The following is a 17,366-nucleotide window of genomic DNA, read 5'->3' as shown; positions in this document are numbered from 1 at the left end:
ACCATAGCTTCGGAGGAGGGGGCAATCTATAGTGTGGTGTTGATGAGGGCTGCCAAGGCCTTGGGCCTTGAGCTCCCTGTCGCTGCCGTGAGGACTAACCTCACTGAGATCCTTAAACCACAGTAAAGCTCGACCGAGCCTCTGCAGCCCTGTAATGGGGCCTTGACCGACGTTCTTTTGGGCACTTGGTCCAAGCCCGCTACGGGTTCGCCCGTAGATAGGAACGTGGCCAGACGCCACCGCCCTGCCCCGGGCGAGCCATGTTTCCTGTACTCCCACCACACCTCCGAGAGTCTGGTCATCCAGGCCTCCAATTCCCAGACCGCATTCTTGTAGGCTCCCCCGGAGAGGGAATCCAAGAGGTACGAGCAGTACAGGAAAAAGATCTTCTCCTCCCTTAGTCTGGGACTGTGGTCTTCTAACACCACATGCCTCTTGGGCCGCTGCACCCACTCTCTGTGGGAGACTGTTGCGGAAGTGCTGCCAGAGTGTCCGTTGGAGGTACGGGCCAAACTCGGCAAAGCCCTTGTGTAAGGTTGCGATGCAGCCAAATATAGCATCCGGTGTAGGCTGGATACACCGACTCACTAGGTAGAGCGATTGAAACGACGGTAGCGGTTAGACGCCATGCCTGGTTGAGGTCCGCCAACTTTTCGGCAGATGTCCAGAACACTCTGATGGAAATGCCGTTTGATGGCCGTCGCCTTTTTGGCGACAAGGCAGACCACTCGCTTGAGCGCTTTAAGGACTTCAGGGCTACGGCCAAGTCCTTGGGCCTCTCGGCCCCGCGCCAGCAAACGGGTGCCTTTAGCTCCTTTCGTGGCCAAGGAAGGGGCGCCCCCACACGTGCCGCCAGCCACACGCCGCAGACTAACATCCAGCGCGGTGGCAGCCGTTAAAATCGCCATGGAGGCGGTTGGGGACAACGGCGAGGCCAGTCCACACCTTCCCCCGCAGCATCCGCCTCTAAACCCTCCTAGTCCGTGCTTTTCGGCCCATGTGACGCCAGTGGGGGGCATGGTTCGCCATCACCACTCTCACAGGCGCACTGTCACTTCGGACAGGTGAGTGCTGCAGATCGTCCGGAAGGGCTACTCCCTCCCCTTCGAGACGACCCCTTAAGCCATGCCACTGCAACACCACCGCGTATTGGGGGGATCACTTGCGGCTTCTGCAGGAGGAAGTTTCGGCCCTCTTGGCCAAGGGGGCCATCAAGCGCGTCACTGGGCCTAAAGTAGGACGTGGTTGCTACTCCCACTACTTTCTGGTACCCAAGAAGACCAAAGTGGGGCTACGCGAGACTGGATGGTAGCGTTGAACTTTCAGGACGCTTATTTCCACATCCCCGTCCTGCCGGCCCACCGGCGTTACCTGCGGTTCACGGTAGGCCACGAGCACTTTCAGTTTACCGTGCTCCCCTTCGGCCTTACCAGCGCCCCACCGGTGTTCACGAAAGTGATGGCGGTGGTCGCAGCTCATCTGCGCAGGTTAGGGGTTACAGTCTTCCCCTACCTCAATGACTGGTTGTTGAAGGCGGGCTCGCCCCAGACAGTCGTCCACCACCTCCAGACTACGGCAGACCTCTTGCACGAGCTGGGGTTCTCCATCAATGTGCCGAAATCACACCTGTGTCCCTCTCAGAAGCTCCTTTTCATCGGAGCGGTTCTAGACTCGGCGCAGTTTCGGGTTTACCCACCCGAACAGCGGGTTCGGGATATACAGGCTCTGATTCAAAACTTCCAGCCTTTATCCCGAGTTTCGGTCAGGTTGACGCTGCGGCTTCTGGGGCTGATGGCTTCCTGCACCCTTCTGGTGCATCACGCCCGGTGGCGGACCCGGGCTCTGCAGTGGGACCTGAAGTTTCAGTGGGCCCAGCATGAGGGCAACCTGTCCGACCATGTCCTGATCTTGGAGGGCACTGCGAGACAGCTGCAGTGGTGGCTCACGGACCACGATTGGGTCAGCGGCAGATCCCTCTCCCTTCCCCAACCGGAGCACGTAGTTGTGACGGACGCGTCCCTCCAGGGCTGGGGAGGCCACAAGGGAGAGGCTGAGATCAGAGGCCTCTGGTCTCCGGCGGAGTCCCGGCTCCATATCAACCTTTTGGAGCTGCGGCCAATTCGTCTAGCACTGAAGGTATTCCTCCCCTCTGTCCGAGGGAGTGTAGTGCAGGTGTTCACGGACAACACCACCATCATGTGGTACTGCAACAAACAGGGCGGTGTGGGGTCGTGGACCCTCTGGCAATGGCTGGAACATAAGGGTGTGACCCTGGTGGTTCAACACCTGGCAGGTTCTCTGAACGCCAGGGCGGACGAACTCAGCTGCAGGTGCATGATGGATCACGAATGGCGTCTGAACTCGGACGTGGCGCAAGGTCTCTTTCTGCAGTGGGGTGAGCCTTGGTTAGATCTATTCGCCACCGAAGAGAACGTGCAATGTCATCAGTTCTGCGCGTTGGAATTTCCAAGGCGGCACTCGCTCCGAAACGCTTTTCGTCGCGAGTGGTGTTGCGGTCTGTTGTACGCCTTTCCGCCTATACCACTTCTGCCCAGAGTGCTGAAGAAGATCAGGCGCGACCGGACACAAGTCATCCTTGTGGCACCGGACTGGGCACGAAGGTACTGGTATCCCGAACTACTCAGTATGTCAGTCGATCCCCCGGTTCGTCTGCCTCTTTAGGAGGACCTTCTGTCGCAGCAGCAGGGGACGGTCCTCCACCCGAACATGTCCAGGCTCCACCTCCATGCTTGGAGATTGAGCGGCGACTGTTGAGGCCATTTGACTTGCCTCCTGAAGTCTGTAACATCATTCTGGCAGCCAGGCGTCCCTACACAGTCGGTATACGCCTGCAGGTGGAACAAATTTGTGGCATGGTACACAGCAAAGGCTGTGGATCCCCTCAATGCCCCGCTTTCTGAGGTTCTTCTCTTTCTTCTCTCTCTTGCCCAGCAGGGCTCTGCTCTGGGCAGTGTCAAGGGCTACCTTTCTGCTCTTTCAGCCTTTTTGAGGCTGCCTGATCAACCTCCTTTGTTTAAGTCCCATATCGTTAATCAATTCCTGAAAGGCATCACACATGCGTTCCCTTTGTGATGCCTCAATGGGACTTGAACTTGGTTCTAACTTTTCTGATGTGCGCTCCCTTTGAGCCACTTCACAACTGTCCTCTTCGCCTTCTCACTTTGAAGACTGCCTTCCTGGTAGCCGCCACCTCTGCCAGGAGAGTGAGTGAGCTCCAGGCTCTATCCTGTAAACCTCCTTTCCTTTCAGTCCATCCGGACAAAGTTGTGTTGCGGACAAGGCCCTCTTTCCTACCCAAGGTAGTCACGGCCTTCCACATTGGGCAATCTATCACCTTGCCTACCTTCTTTCCGCCTCCGCATCCCTCGAGAGAGGAAGAGAGGCTCCACCGTCTAAACCCAAAACGTGCGCTCTCGTTCGATCTAGACCGCACACGCCAGTTCCGGGTGGATGACCAACTCTTTGTTGGTTACGTGGGTGCTAAGAAGGGAAAAGCGATGCACAAGCGGACCATCTCGCGGTGGATCATCTTGTGTATCCAGGCGTGTTACTCCTTGGCAAAGAAGGAACCCCCTGTTGGGCTGAGGCATTCCACTCGAGCCACATCGACTACGACTGCCTTGGGCCGAGGTGTGCCCTTGCAGGACATTTGCCAGGCGGCTACGTGGGCCTCGCTGCACACGTTTGCAAGACACTATTGCCTGGACAGTCAAGTCCCGAGGGATGGCTTCTTTGGCTGTTCCGTCCTCCAGGACTTTCTGGTGTGATTATTGGTTCGCAGACCCACCACCACGGGGTTGGTATTGCTGGGGTATCTATTCTAAGGTAAGGAATCTATCACTAACTTGTCTCTTTCAGATGCACAAGTTACTACTTGTGTAACGATATATCTGTAAAAGACATTAGTTAGTGATCGATTCCTTACCGACCCACCCATCCTCCCCGTTCTGCGAACCGATATCTAGGGTTAAGGTCATCTCTCAGGGCCCTAGTTTCATGGCACCAGTGTTGGTTTTTAGCATAGCTCTGCGTTTCTGGTGCGGAAAAGCTGTGTCTAAGAACTGACGTCAGCACGCGGAGGCGGCGTGTAAGTACTCCGACAACGTCATCACGGCGCCGACGACGGACGCGGAGCCGCAGACCACGCCTACCGACGCGCAAGGGTACTGCTACGCAAACGTTTTCAGATCCAGTCTGACACCTGGGGATATTCTAAGGTAAGGAATCTCACTAACTAATGTCTCTTACAGATATATCGTTACACAAGTAGTAACTTGTGCATCCAGGGGATATCATGCCCACTCTCGATCTTGAAGATGCGTATTTTCACGTACCCATTCACCCAGCTCACAGGAAGTTTCTTTGATTCACAGTAGCCAGGAGCCACTTCCAATTCAGGGTTTTACCCTTCGGGCTTCGCTCTGCCCGGAGTATCTTTACCAAGGTGCTGGCACCGGTGGCAGCTTTCTTAAGAAAACATTTTCAGGTCTTCCCATACCTGGACAACTGGTTGCTGAAGGCCCCGTCCAGGGGGGGGCTGCGGAGGAAACAGTCAAGGCATGTATGACCCTATTCAGGAACCTGGGTCTCTCTCAACAGGGAGAAGTAGTCTCTCCTCCCTTCCAGGACAGCACGTTTCCTGGGAGCTATCTTGGGCACGACTCTCGGCAAGGCCTTTCCATCCCTCGAAAGGCAGGAAAAACTGAAATCCATGGCGCATTTGTTGAGGAAAAGAAAGTGTCTTTAAGTACGCTGTTACAAATCCCTTCTAGGAGTGATTTCTTCATGCATTCCTCTGATATCCCACTACAGATTGCGGATGCGATCTCTTCAGGAACAGCTAGACAAGCAATAGCGGCAGATTCACTGCTCATTCGACGACAAGGTGCTAATTACTGCGACAATAAGAAAGGCAGCCTTGTGGTGGGCGAAGGAAGAAAACCTATCCCAAGGTCTATCCTTGGTAAGCAATCCAGCTCCTCAAATGGTAACGACGGACGCCTCGCTGGAGGGTTGGGTTGCGGTGCTCCAGGATCTACATGTCAGCGGGCATTGGTTGCGCCTGCACAGTCATTTTCGCATCATCCTCCTAGATCTCAGAGCAATTCGGCTGGCACGGCAAGCATTTCTTCCACGTTTGCCAGAGTCGGCGGTTCTCGTCCGCACGGACAACACCACGGCTATGCACTACATAAACAAGGAAGGGGGTACCAGATCTCTTCCATTATCCCAGGAGGCCCAACAAAAATTGGGAATGGGCGATCCTACACAGAATATCACTGCAAGCAGAACACCTGCCAGGAGTGCTAAACGAAAAGGCGGACAGACTCAGCAGGCTGTCGTCAGTCAGCCACAAATGGGAACTGAACCAGATGGACTTGGAGGAGATTTTTCATCAGTTGGGCAACCCCTCAATATATCTCTTTGCCACCCCGATGAACAGAAACTGCCAGTTTTACGCAAGCAGGTTACACCATCGAGGGTCGTTGGGGGAATGCGCTTTCGATAGCTTGGTCAAGAGCATTTCTGTTTTTCCTTTCCCCCATTCCGGTGATCCCAAGGCAACTCAAGAAGATCAAGGCAGAACCGTGCAAGATTTTCCTAATAGCTCCTGCTTGGCCGAGGCAATTCTGGTTCACGGAGCTGCACCTCCTTTCTCTGGCTCCTCCAATTCCTTTGCGGGTGATTCCGTATCTTCTCACGATTTCCCACGGTCCGATTTGGCATCTGGATCCTCGTTCCTTACACCTGACAGCATAGCTCCTGAGCAGCGAGAGTTTCTAAACCTTCCTCTCGGATGAGATAAGAGAGGTTCTGTCTCAAGCTAGAGCCCCTTCCGGTAACTAAACTTGCCGTTTGAAATGGAAAAGATTTTGCATCTGGTTCCAGAAGAAAGGTGTTGACCTTTTCTCTTCTCGGCCTCATCAGGTTCTTCCAGATCTCCTGTCCTTGGTTAAGGCAAGATTGGCTCGCTCATCCATAAAGGTTCACTTGGCAGCAATTTCTTGCTACAGGCACACTGCATCTGGACCTTCTCTCTGGTCATCCAGAATTGTCAAGCAGTTTCTCAAAGACCTGTTTTGAGTCTTTCCTCCGGTGAGGCCTCCGTCTCCCACATGGCATTTGAACTTGGTTCTCCCCCAGTGGATGAAGCATCCCTTTGAACCGATTCATCGGGCAGACATGAAATTTCTTTCGTGAAAACTGCCACTTCTTCTTGCTCTCACATCGGCAAGACGCATTCGGGAATTACAGGCTCACTATACAGGAACCTTTTCTCCAGTTCAAATGAAATACTGTCCGAGGTTCATACCAAAAGTACCTTTAGACTTTCATCTCAATGAACCAGTGATTCTCAAGTCTTTCTGTCCTCATTCTTCCACTCTAGCGGAAAGGTCACTACATTCACTGGATATACGGCGGTGCTTGAAATTTTATCTGGATCACACCTAGGGATTTCGTAAATCTTTTCCATTATTCATCGCATTTAGTCCTCCTCCCAAGGGTCTTCCCCTGTCAAAGCAGGGTATTGCTAGATGGATTATCTGAAAGAGACACGTTAGTGATAGAATCCTTACCTTAGAATATCCCCAGGCGTCAGACTGGATCCGGAAAGTTTTGCGTAGCAGTACCCTTGCGCGTCGGTAGGCGTCGTCTGCAGCTCCGCGTCCGTCATCGGCGTCGTGGGCGCCGTGATGACGTTGTCTGAGTACTTAGACGCCGCCTCCGCGTGCTGACGTCAGTTCTTCTTTTTTCCGCGTCAGCCAGCGCAGATCTGGAAAGAGCAGTTCCCTAGTCACTTTTTGACTAAACTTTTTTGTGATCTTTTGATCCATTTCGAAGTCTTTACGACTCCGACGGTGCCGTTAGGGATGCCCGGATTCAAGCATTGTGACGAGTGCCACCGTACCATGTCGGTCACGGACCCCCACCGCCTGTGCCTGATGTGTTTGGGCGTCGACCATGACGACGAGGCCTGCTCCCGCGCCGTGTGAGGTCCCGGTCCCACGGGAGGTCGAGGGACAGGTCGCGGGGACGGAGCAGTCACAGCTCCGGGAGTCGGCGCCACTCCTCCGGGTCCAAGTCGTCAGGTAAGAAGCACAAGAAGTCGAAGAGACATCATCGCTCTTCCGACGCTCGCGTGATGCGGCCGGGGGTTCCGGTGACACCGCCCACGCGGCTCCTCGTGAGTCGCGGGCGCCGCGTTCGGCCCCATACCCCCCGGTCCCTGGGCTGAACGCGACGCCAGAGGAGATCGAGCGTTTCCTCATGGCCATGAGGTCCCTTTCTCCTCGGACGGGTTCCGCGGCGCCTTCGGGCCCAGTGAACCCGTCTGGGGGCCCTAGCGGGTGGGGTGCTTCGGCCTCGACGCCGTCGGCGCCTTCAGTCCCGGCGCCGCAGGGCTCCACGATCCCGGCGTCGTCGGTGCCTTCAGGCCCGGCGCCGCGGGGTGCCGCTGGACCCTCCTCGGGCGATGGAACGTCCCCGGTGGACCTTACGACCACCCCCCTCCCCCGGGGTCGGTCCGTGTGGTGTCCCCTCCGGCGTCGTCCTCGGGCGGCGCCGGCCCCGATGCCTCATCTCAAGTGGTTCCGACGTCGGGACGACGCCTATCGGCGCCGCTCTCGACGCCGTTCGGAGATTTTTATTTCTATGAACCGTCCTCATTCACTTATGACCTTGAGTCTCAGGAGATGGGGGAAGAGGAGGAGTGGGAGGGGTCTGAGGACCCTCTGACAAGGGAATGTCAGTCTAGCATGGACTGGACAGGAGACCTTGGGGAGGCCAGTGGCCTGGACACCTCTCCAGACACTGGATTCGTCTCTCCTCCTACCGTGGCTTCGGAGGAGGGCGCTACATATAGTGTGGTGTTGATGAGGGCTGCTAAGACCTTGAGCTCCCCGTCGCGGTCATGAGGACTAACCTCCTCACTGAGGTCCTTAAGCCGCAGTCATGCTCCATGGAGCCTCTGCTGCCGTTTAATGAGGCCTTGACGGACGTTCTTATGGGCACTTGGTCCAGGCCCGCTACAGATTCGCCTGTAGATAGGAACGTGGCCAGACGGCACCGCCCGGCCCCGGGCGACCTGTGTTTCCTGTCCACCCACCCCACCCCGAGAGTCTGGTTATCCAGGCCTCTAACTCCCAGACCGCCTTCCCGGCGGCTCCCCCCGATCGGGAATCCAAGAGGTACGATGCCTATGGCAAGAAAGTGTTCTCGTCCCTTAGCTTGGGACTGCGGTCTTCCAACACCGCAAGCCTCTTGGGCCGTTACACCCACTCTCTGTGGGAAACGGTGGCGGAAGTGCTGCCAGAGTGTCCGTTGGAGGTACGGGCCAAACTCGGCCAAGCCCTAGTGGAGGGCCGGGACGCAGCGAAGTATAATATCAGGTGCGGACTGGATACTACTGACTCGCTGGGCAGATGGCTACGACGGTGGCGATACGACGCCACGCCTGGCTGAGATCCGCCAACTTCTCGGCAGACGTCCAGAATACACTCATGGACATGCCGTTCGATGGCCGTCGCCTCTTTGGCGACAAGGCAGACCACGCGCTTGAGCGCTTAAAGGACTCCAGTGCTACGGCCAAGTCCTTGGGCCTCTCGGCCCCGCGCCAGCAAATGGGTGCCTTTCGCTCCTTTCGTGGCCAAGGAAGGGGCGCCCCCACACGTGACGCCAGCCACTCGCCGCAAACTGTCGTCCAGCGCGGCAGCGGCCGTGGAAACCGTCGTGGAGGCGGTCGTCGGAACAAGCGAAGCCAGTCCACACCTGCCCCCGCAGCATCCGCCTCTAAGCCCTCCTAGTCCGTGCTTTTCGGCCCATGTGACGCCAGGGGGAGGCAGGGTTTGCCATCACCACTCTCACTGGCGCACAGTCACTTCGGACAGGTGGGTGCTGCAGATCGTCCGAAGGGGCTACTCCCTCCCCTTCGAGACAACCCCTCAAGCCATGCCACCGCAACACCACCACGTATCTGGGGATCACTTGCGGCTCCTGCAGGAGGAAGTTTCGGCCCTCTTGGCCAAGGGGGCCATCGAGCGCGTTCCTGGGCCAGAAGTAGGACGTGGTTGCTACTCCCACTACTTCCTGGTACCCGAGAAGTGAAAAGGGGGCCTACGCCCTATCTTGGATCTGAGGAACGTCAACGGCTTCCCCTGGAAGGAGTAGTTCAAAATGCTGACACTGGCTCAGGTCTTGGCTGCCCTAGACCCAGGAGACTGGATGGTAGCGTTGGACTTGCAGGACGCGTATTTTCACATCCCCGTCCTGCCGGCCCACCGGCGTTACCTGCGGTTCACGGTAGGCCTCGAGCACTTTCAGTTTACCGTGCTCCCCTTCAGCCTTACCAGCGCCCCACGGGTGTTCACGAAGGTGATGGATGTGGTCGCAGCTCACCTGCGCAGGTTAGGGGTTTCAGTCTTCCCCTACCTCGACGACTGGTTGTTGGTGGGCTCGCCCCAGGCAGTCGTCAGCCACCTCCAGACTACGGCGGATCTCCTGCACCGGCTGGGATTTTCCATCAATGTGCCGAAGTCACACCTGTGCCCCTCTCAGAAGCTCCTTTTCATCTGAGCGGTTCTCGACTCGGCGCAGTTTCGGGTTTACCCGCCCGAACAGCGGGTTCGGGATATACAGGCTCTGATTCCGATCTTCGGGCCGTTATCCCGGGTTTCGGTCAGGTTGACGCTGGGGCTGATGGCCTCCTGCATCCTTCTGGTGCATCACGCACGGTGGCGGATGCGGGCTCTGCAGTGGGACCTGAAGTTTCAGTGGGCCCAGCACCGGGGCAACCTGTCCGACCATGTCCTGATCTCGGAGGGCACTGCGAGACAGCTGCAGTGGTGGCTCACGGACCGCGATTGGGTCAACGGCAGATCCCTCTCCCTTCCCCAACCGGAGCACGTGGTTGTGACGGACGCGTCCCTCCTGGGCTGGGGAGGCCACTTGGGAGAGGCGGAGATCAGGGGACTCTGGTCTCCGGCGGAGTCCCGGCTCATTATCAATCTGTTGGAGCTGCGGGCGATTCGTCTGGCACTGAAGGCATTCCTCCCATCTGTCTGAGGGAGTGCAGTGCAGGTGTTCACGGACAATACCACCACCATGTGGTACTGCAACAAACAAGGTGGGGTGGGGTCGTGGACCCTATGCCAGGAGGCTCTGCGCCTCTGGCAATGGCTGGAACATCAGGGCGTGACTCTGGTGGTTCAACACCTGGCAGGTTCTCTGAACGCCAGGGCGTACGAACTCAGCCGTCGGTGCTCGATGGATCACGAATGGCGTCTGAACTCTGGCGTGGCGCAATACCTCTTTCTGCGATGGGGAGAGACTTGGTTAGATCTATTCGCCACCGAAGAGAACGCGCAATGTCATCAGTTCTGCGCGTTGGAATTTCCAAGGCGGCACTCGCTCGGAGACGCTTTTCGTCGCGAGTGGAGCTGCGGTCTGTTGTACGCCTTTCCGCCTATACCTCTTCTGCCCAGAGTGCTGAAGAAAATCAAGCGCGACCGGGCACAGGTCATCCTTGTGGCTCCGGACTGGGCACAAAGGTACTGGTATCCCGAGCTACTCAGTATGTCAGTCGATCCCCCGGTTCGTCTGCCTCTTCAGGAGGACCTTCTGTCGCAGCAGCAGGGGACGGTCCTCCACCCGAACCTGTCCAGTCTCCACCTCCATGCATGGAGATTGAGCGGTGACAGTTGAGGCCATTTGACTTGCCTCCTGAAGTTTGCAACATCTTTCTGGCAGCCAGGCGTCCCTCCACAAAGACGGTATACGCCTGCAGGTGGAACAGATTTGTGGCATGGTGCACAGCAAAGGCTCTGGATCCACTCAATGCCCCTCTCTCTGAGGTTCTTCTCTTCCTTCTTTCTCTTGCCCAGCAGGGCTCTGCTCTGGGCACTATCAAGGGCTATCTTTCGGCTCTTTCAGCCTTTCTGAGGCTGCCTGACCAGCCTTCTTTGTTCAAGTCCCCTATTGAAAACAGATTCCTGAAGGGCATCACTCATACCTTTCCTCCTGTTCCTTTTGTGATGCCTCAGTGGGACTTGAACCTGGTTCTAACATTTTTGATGTGCGCTCCCTTTGAGCCACTTCATAACTGTCCACTTCGCCTTCTTTCTTTGAAGACTACCTTCCTGGTAGCCATCACCTCTGCCAGGAGAGTGAGTGAGCTCCAGGCCCTCTCTTGTAAGCCTCCTTTCCTTTCCTTTCAGTCCATCTGGACAAGGTTGTTTTGAGGACTTGGCCCTCCTTCTTGCCAAAGGTGGTCACGGCCTTCCACATTGGGCAGTCCATCACATTGCCCACCTTCTTTCCGCCTCCGCACCCCTCGAGAGAGAGAGGAGGAGAGGCTCCACCGTCTGGACCCAAAACGTGCGCTCTCGTTCTATCTGGATCGCACACGCCAGTTCCGGGTGGATGATCAACTCTTTGTTGGGTACGCGGGCGCTAAGAAAGGGAAAGCGGTGCACAAACGGACCATCTAGATGGATTATCATGTGCATCCAGGCGTGTTACTCCTTGGCTAAGAAGGAACCCCCTGTTGGGCTGAGGGCTCATTCCACTCGAGCCACGGCCACTACAACTGCCTTGGGCCGAGGTGTGCCCTTGCAGGACATTTGCCAGGCAGCTACGTGGGCCTCGTTGCACACGTTTGCGCGGCACTACTGCCTGGACAGTCAAGTCCGGAGGGACGGCTACTTCGGCCGTTCCGTTCTCCAGGACTTTCTGGTGTAAATATTGGTTCGCAGACCCACCACCACGGGGATGGTATTGCTGGGGTATCTATTCTAAGGTAAGGAATCTATCACTAACGTGTCTCTTTCAGATGCACAAGTTACTACTTGTGTAACGATATATCTGTAAGAGACATTAGTTAGTGATAGATTCCTTACCGACCCGCCCATCCTCCCCGTTCTGCGATCCGATATCTAGGGTTAAGGTCATCCCCTTTCAGGGCCCTAGTTTCTTGGCACCAGTGTCTGTTTTTGTCATGGCTCTGCGCTTCTGGCGCGGAAAAGCTGTGGCTAAGAACTGACGTCAGCACGCGGAGGCGGCGTCTAAGTACTCCGACGTCATCACGGCGCCGACGACGGACGCGGAGCCGCAGACGACGCCTACCGACGCGCAAGGGTACTGGTACGCAAAACTTTCCGGATCCAGTCTGACGCTTGGGGATATTCTAAGGTAAGGAATCTATCACTAACTAATGTCTCTTACAGATATATTGTTACACAAGTAGTAACTTGTGCTCCAGTGCCATTCTGTACTGCCACTCTGCAGCGGGCAAGCCTCTAGAAGGCAGGGTCAGAGCTCACTCCACAAGATCCATGGCTTCCTCTATGGCTCTCTTTGCGGGAGTGCAGATCAAAGACATTTGCAGAGCTGCGACTTGGAGCAGCACGCACACCTTCACTGAGCATTACTGCCTGGAATCCTTGGCACAGGAAGACACGGCTGTAGGCCAGGCAGTCCTGAGGAACTTCTTCCGTTGAGCGGTGGGCTTTCCCTACTATCTCTCCTTCCTGTGATTGCACATTTTGTATCTAATGATAATACTGATTACTGGTTCAATATGTATTCATTTCTTTCTTATGAAAGTATGGATACTGAAGGATTTCTATTTATTTTGTCACAAAATGTGCTTTATTGCTTACTGCTAGCTACTCTGATACAAGCTATGGGAATCTGTGAAAGTTCCAATATTGGGGCAAGAAAACAAGTTACTTACCTGTAACTTTGGTTCCCCAGTATTGGTAACTTTCATAGATTCCCATGCGCCCACCCTCCTCCCCTGGGAAAGCTCAGCCTTCAGCAGATGTGGTTACTGTTACACAACAGCTATGAAGATCTGAGGCTCTGAGGTTCTCTCAGGAGGGTTCTATGGGGTGAGGCTAATCTGATTGGTTGTTGCTTTACTTTGGTCTCTTTTGCAAAACCATTCTGACAACGGGGAATGAAACAAGCCATGGGAGTCTATGAAAGTTACCAATACTGGGGAACCAAAGTTACAGGTAAGAAACTTGTTTTCATATGTGGTCGTCTTGGTTTGTCAATGTATGTCTTAGACTTTTTAAGACAATTCTGATTTAAATATACTTGTGTTAAAGCCCCAAACTAACAGTGATTGTTGTGAAGAAGAGAGTAAATGCTCGATTTTTTGCACATGCTGGAGGAAGGCTTCAGAATCCCCCACCTGGAACAATTATTGATGTGGAGGTCACAAGACCAGAATGGTGAGTCGTTTTAGTTTTTTATTTGTAACTGCAGTTCTCATAGCTTGTAGGATTGCATTGCATTTCAACTGTTATAAATGTAATTTCTCACCATAGGATGCATACGAAGTGTACAGTTGATGACAAACACAGCAGTGACAGCTTTTTTTAAATCAGTTTTGTCAAGCAGTCGTTGCTTCTGTCCACCATCACCCGTTTTCTGCATCTCTTGGAGCTGATTTACTATCCAAGCCTTTAAAAAAAAAGTTCAAACAATGTTTTTATTTATATAAATCTTTTTATTAATTTCAACATTAAAGTCACATACATTTTCCAGTTGCATTTTGAATAGTCTTACAATGCTTCATCACAATAGGTAAGGAGAAAATGGTTACAATCTTAATATGCCAATATCTCGCTCCCCACCATGCTGCATTTCCAGTTCCACTGATCCGGATATACACAGGTTGCCACGGTATATATTCCATTTGCCCCAATTCCTATCCCTTTTCCTCGGGCACCCTTGTGATTTAAATGCTTCAGTTTCTGCAATCATTAATTTCTTTAACTCTTTTTACCCACACTCTGGGAGAAGGTTCACCCACCGCCCCCCAAACCCCTCGCAATCTCACGCTTGACCAGGGTATAGCCCAGTGTAATCAGTTGTTCCACCTCAGTGAGATCAGTCGGCGCCCATATGTTAAGATGACCTAGTCTTGGTTTAAGGATTACTACTTTTCCCAGGGCATTCTGGATATGGGTAGTGGCCCCCTCCCATATTTGCCGCACTGCAGGGCATTCCCAGATCGTGTGATTGAAGGTAGCAGTTTGTTGGCATCCCCTAAGGCAGAGTGTATCTAGTCTAACACCTATCTTCGCCAGAGTAACCCCTGTTAAGTATGATCTATGTAAGATTTTGAGCTGTATCATTCTGAAACGGAGGGTAATGGCTGCTTCTCTGGGGGACATTAGTGCCGTTTGACAGTCCTCAACGTCAATGGGTCCTAGCTCTTTCTGCCACTGCTCTCGGAGTTTGTGGAACGTGTCATGTAGGTTGTTGCATTGTTTTTTGTATGTGAGTGATATAGCTTTTGAGTGTAGCAGTCTGTCAAGCAGTTGATCTTCCAGCGGTGATACCTCCGGAATGTCCATGAGATCGGGTAGAGCCGTTGTAAGGGCGTGTCTAACTTGCAGGTTCCTGAATATTTTCCCTTGGGCCATATCATACTTCTCTCTGAGCTCCTCAAACCTAAGGATCGAACCCTTTTTAATTGAATACCCGACAGTGGAAATCCCTATAGTATCTCACTTGTCAAAGCCAGGTTTATGACACAGGTGTCCCAATTTCTGGGTATACCACAGCCCTGGGGGACGCAACACGTGAGGGTGCCCCTATCCGACACCTCCTCATCCAATCACCCAACTGGATCCTCTGGGACCGGCCAGTCAGGAAGGATGAGAGCCTCTGGTGTGCCTGTCCGCAGATGCCAAGGTCAGTGATTCGGGCCAGTAGTTGTGTATGGCTGACAGTGTCGAACTCGAAAAACACCAAAAGAAAAGACCAGGTCAAAGGTGGTGTCCTGTCCAGTATAGTGTGCAGAAATCACACGGGCACACATGTGAAAAAGAAATAGAGAGTCTTTACTGGGCTATAGGAGTCCCATCAGACCACCCATTATGGCGGCATTTCATCATATGGGGATTAGTGGTCGTACCAGGCATCACCTGGATCAACTCATGGCAGTGCATGAGTGGAACCGACAAATATAGCCACAGTAATGCTCAAAAGAATTCATATAGAAAGTCGTGCAGTGCTATTGAAAATGTGCTAACTAAAATTGACTTCCCAGATTGCTAACCGTGATTAGTCTGGGTGTCAAGATTAAAAACACGCCTAGTAGTGAGTGAATAAGACTACCTTGTGGCGATGTGCAAGTGGTCGACTAGTTTCAGCTAACAGGAGTATTGCTCCAGCTTTCATCAGGACCTAGAAAAATCGTATATGAGAAGCTACTGCAACACAAGTGGGGGGGTATATACACATGTGAGAGAAAATATGTTGTAACAATAACATGTAGTATACTCAAGGAAGTCATGTCTCCCCATTTACAACTTGGAACCCCAGTGTCCACTGCTCACAGGAAAACCCGTGTCCGTGTCGAACGCCACAGAGAGGTCTAATAGGATCAGCGCGCTGGGATTTTTGTCAGCCGCCGTTCTGATCTCGTCCAGAACAGACATTACCAGCTCTGTACTGTGGTGGGCTCTATAACCTGCCTGACAGGTTTGGAGTAGCTTGTGGTCCTCCAGGAAGGCAGAAAGTGTCTTAAGGACATGTGGTTCGATAACTTTTGCTAGGACGGGGACCTGTGAGATGGATCTATAATTTTTGAGGATAGTTGCGTCCGCTCCAGGTTTTTTTTTGCAGGGGTGTCACTCTGGTCTCCTTCAGGTAAGTAGCCAATCTCCAAGAAGTTGTTCAGAAGGGCGAGGATCTGCCTTTCCAGCCCGGGAAGGGCCAATCGGAAGATACTCGGAGCGGGGGGGGGGGGCAGATGTGGTGCGTTGCATCAGTAGTGTCAGGGATATGGAATCTAGATTAGAGAAGGTGGTGAGTTGCTTACCCATGTGAGGAGGGACCAGATTTTGTACTAGTGAGCACTGGTTGATCGGGGTGTTCTCTGAGAAGTTGGCCTGATATGCAGTGCTCACTATTCTAGTGATCACTATGTATCATACCAAACAACCCTTATTGATGATTGGTTGTAAGTCAACCTTATAGACCAGCTATCCTAGTAGCATGGACAAGAGCAGTCTTTAGGCTAAACTCTAGAGGGCGTGTTAAGCCAGCTGTTATACCATCACATATACCCCTTGAACACCAAGTGAAAGGACACCACACAAGTTGTTAAGAAAATAAAAGGATATTTATTTATAACAAGTCTACCCTGAACTCTTTGAGTCAGGGAGCTAAGCACACAACAAAACTCTTATGAAAATACTTCAAGATGCACAATTTACACAAATGCCCGAGGGGCACGAAAAACCATATACTACAAAAGTGGAATGCGAAATACTAGCAGGTAAGTAACAAGATCCAAAGGCTTCAGGATCGCTAGGACTACATTACAGAACCTTCAGGTTAGGAGCAAGAGGCCTAGGGGGATCGGGTGCCGAGTGTGCACTCTCACGCGGGATGCGGGACAAAGTCTATGGATGCTAGATTTCGTAAAGTTAGTGTTATCGGACGAATCCGGCTAGTTAGGCTGAAAACGAAAAAGGATCTGGACACTTAGATAGTGAACCTATGTTGGAGCACCGAAATGCTCAGGTTACCTAGCCCAGGGGCTGCGGCTACATAGGGTTCAAAAGACGTCAGGAATCCTCGTTACAGTCTATGGAGCCTGAAAGAAGAAGTTGCTGGCAGGCGACCAGTGATGAAGTTCGATGTGATCCAAGGCTCGATCGAAGATGGAGACGACCTGAAAGCAGAGGGGACTCAGTTCTTAATCACTAGCCAGTGATCAGATGGGCACCAGGATGGCACCGGATGAAGTCCCCTCGACCAGGTGAGTGGGCGACGCTGGGCTCTGCAGTCTCTCGGACCAGGAGGCGTTGTCGGCGACCAGGATGGAGGTGGGAGCTGTCCCACGAAGGTATCTGCTGTTGGCGATGCTGGACCCAGGATTGGGGCAACAGCTCTTGGCAAATGCAAGCCCACGCGGTGGACTCAAAATGGCGTCTGGAGTGGACCAGGAGGGTCCGGCGTGTTCCTCTGTTGGAAGGGAGCAAGAGCCAGCCTGGAGCAACCAGACCAGCGATGGAAGTGTCGTGGTTCGTCGTCAAGAGGGCCACAAGCCTGCAGGCAAGTAGCCGGACAACGCGGTGAGCAGCAAAGAGCAGAAGGGCCCCACGCACATCTCGTGGATGCTGGGTGGCTAGACTTCGGTGCTGGAGCTGCTCAGGGTTAGGGCTTCTCAAACCCCCAAAGCACTCACTCGAGGATCCCTCGGCGGTCGTGCTGGATAAGCGTCGTGCAGTTTTGAAGATGGCCGGTCCCTTCAGGTCTCGTCACACCCACGAATCTCAGCGTGGCTGATGATGCAGGTTGAGGTCAGAGGTGCCAGGGAA

At 53.6% G+C, this 17,366-nt stretch overlaps 1 protein-coding gene across 1 annotated transcript in view; it reads left to right on the top strand.

Moving 5' to 3' along the window:
- PIWIL1 (piwi like RNA-mediated gene silencing 1) overlaps positions 1-17,366 on the top strand; it is a 1,696,151-nt gene that overhangs the window by 1,509,886 nt on the left and 168,899 nt on the right. Inside the window, exon 19 of the mRNA XM_086942674.1 lies at positions 13,131-13,256. Coding sequence (XP_086798800.1) covers positions 13,131-13,256 — 126 coding nt within the window. The remainder of the gene's footprint in view (positions 1-13,130; positions 13,257-17,366) is intronic.

The sequence above is a fragment of the Lissotriton vulgaris genome, chromosome 11 (genome assembly GCF_964263255.1).
Source record: "Lissotriton vulgaris chromosome 11, aLisVul1.2, whole genome shotgun sequence".
Lineage (NCBI taxonomy): Eukaryota > Metazoa > Chordata > Amphibia > Caudata > Salamandridae > Lissotriton > Lissotriton vulgaris.
The sequence above is the reverse complement of the archived record's forward strand: the minus strand, read 5'-3'. Positions and strand labels throughout refer to the sequence as shown.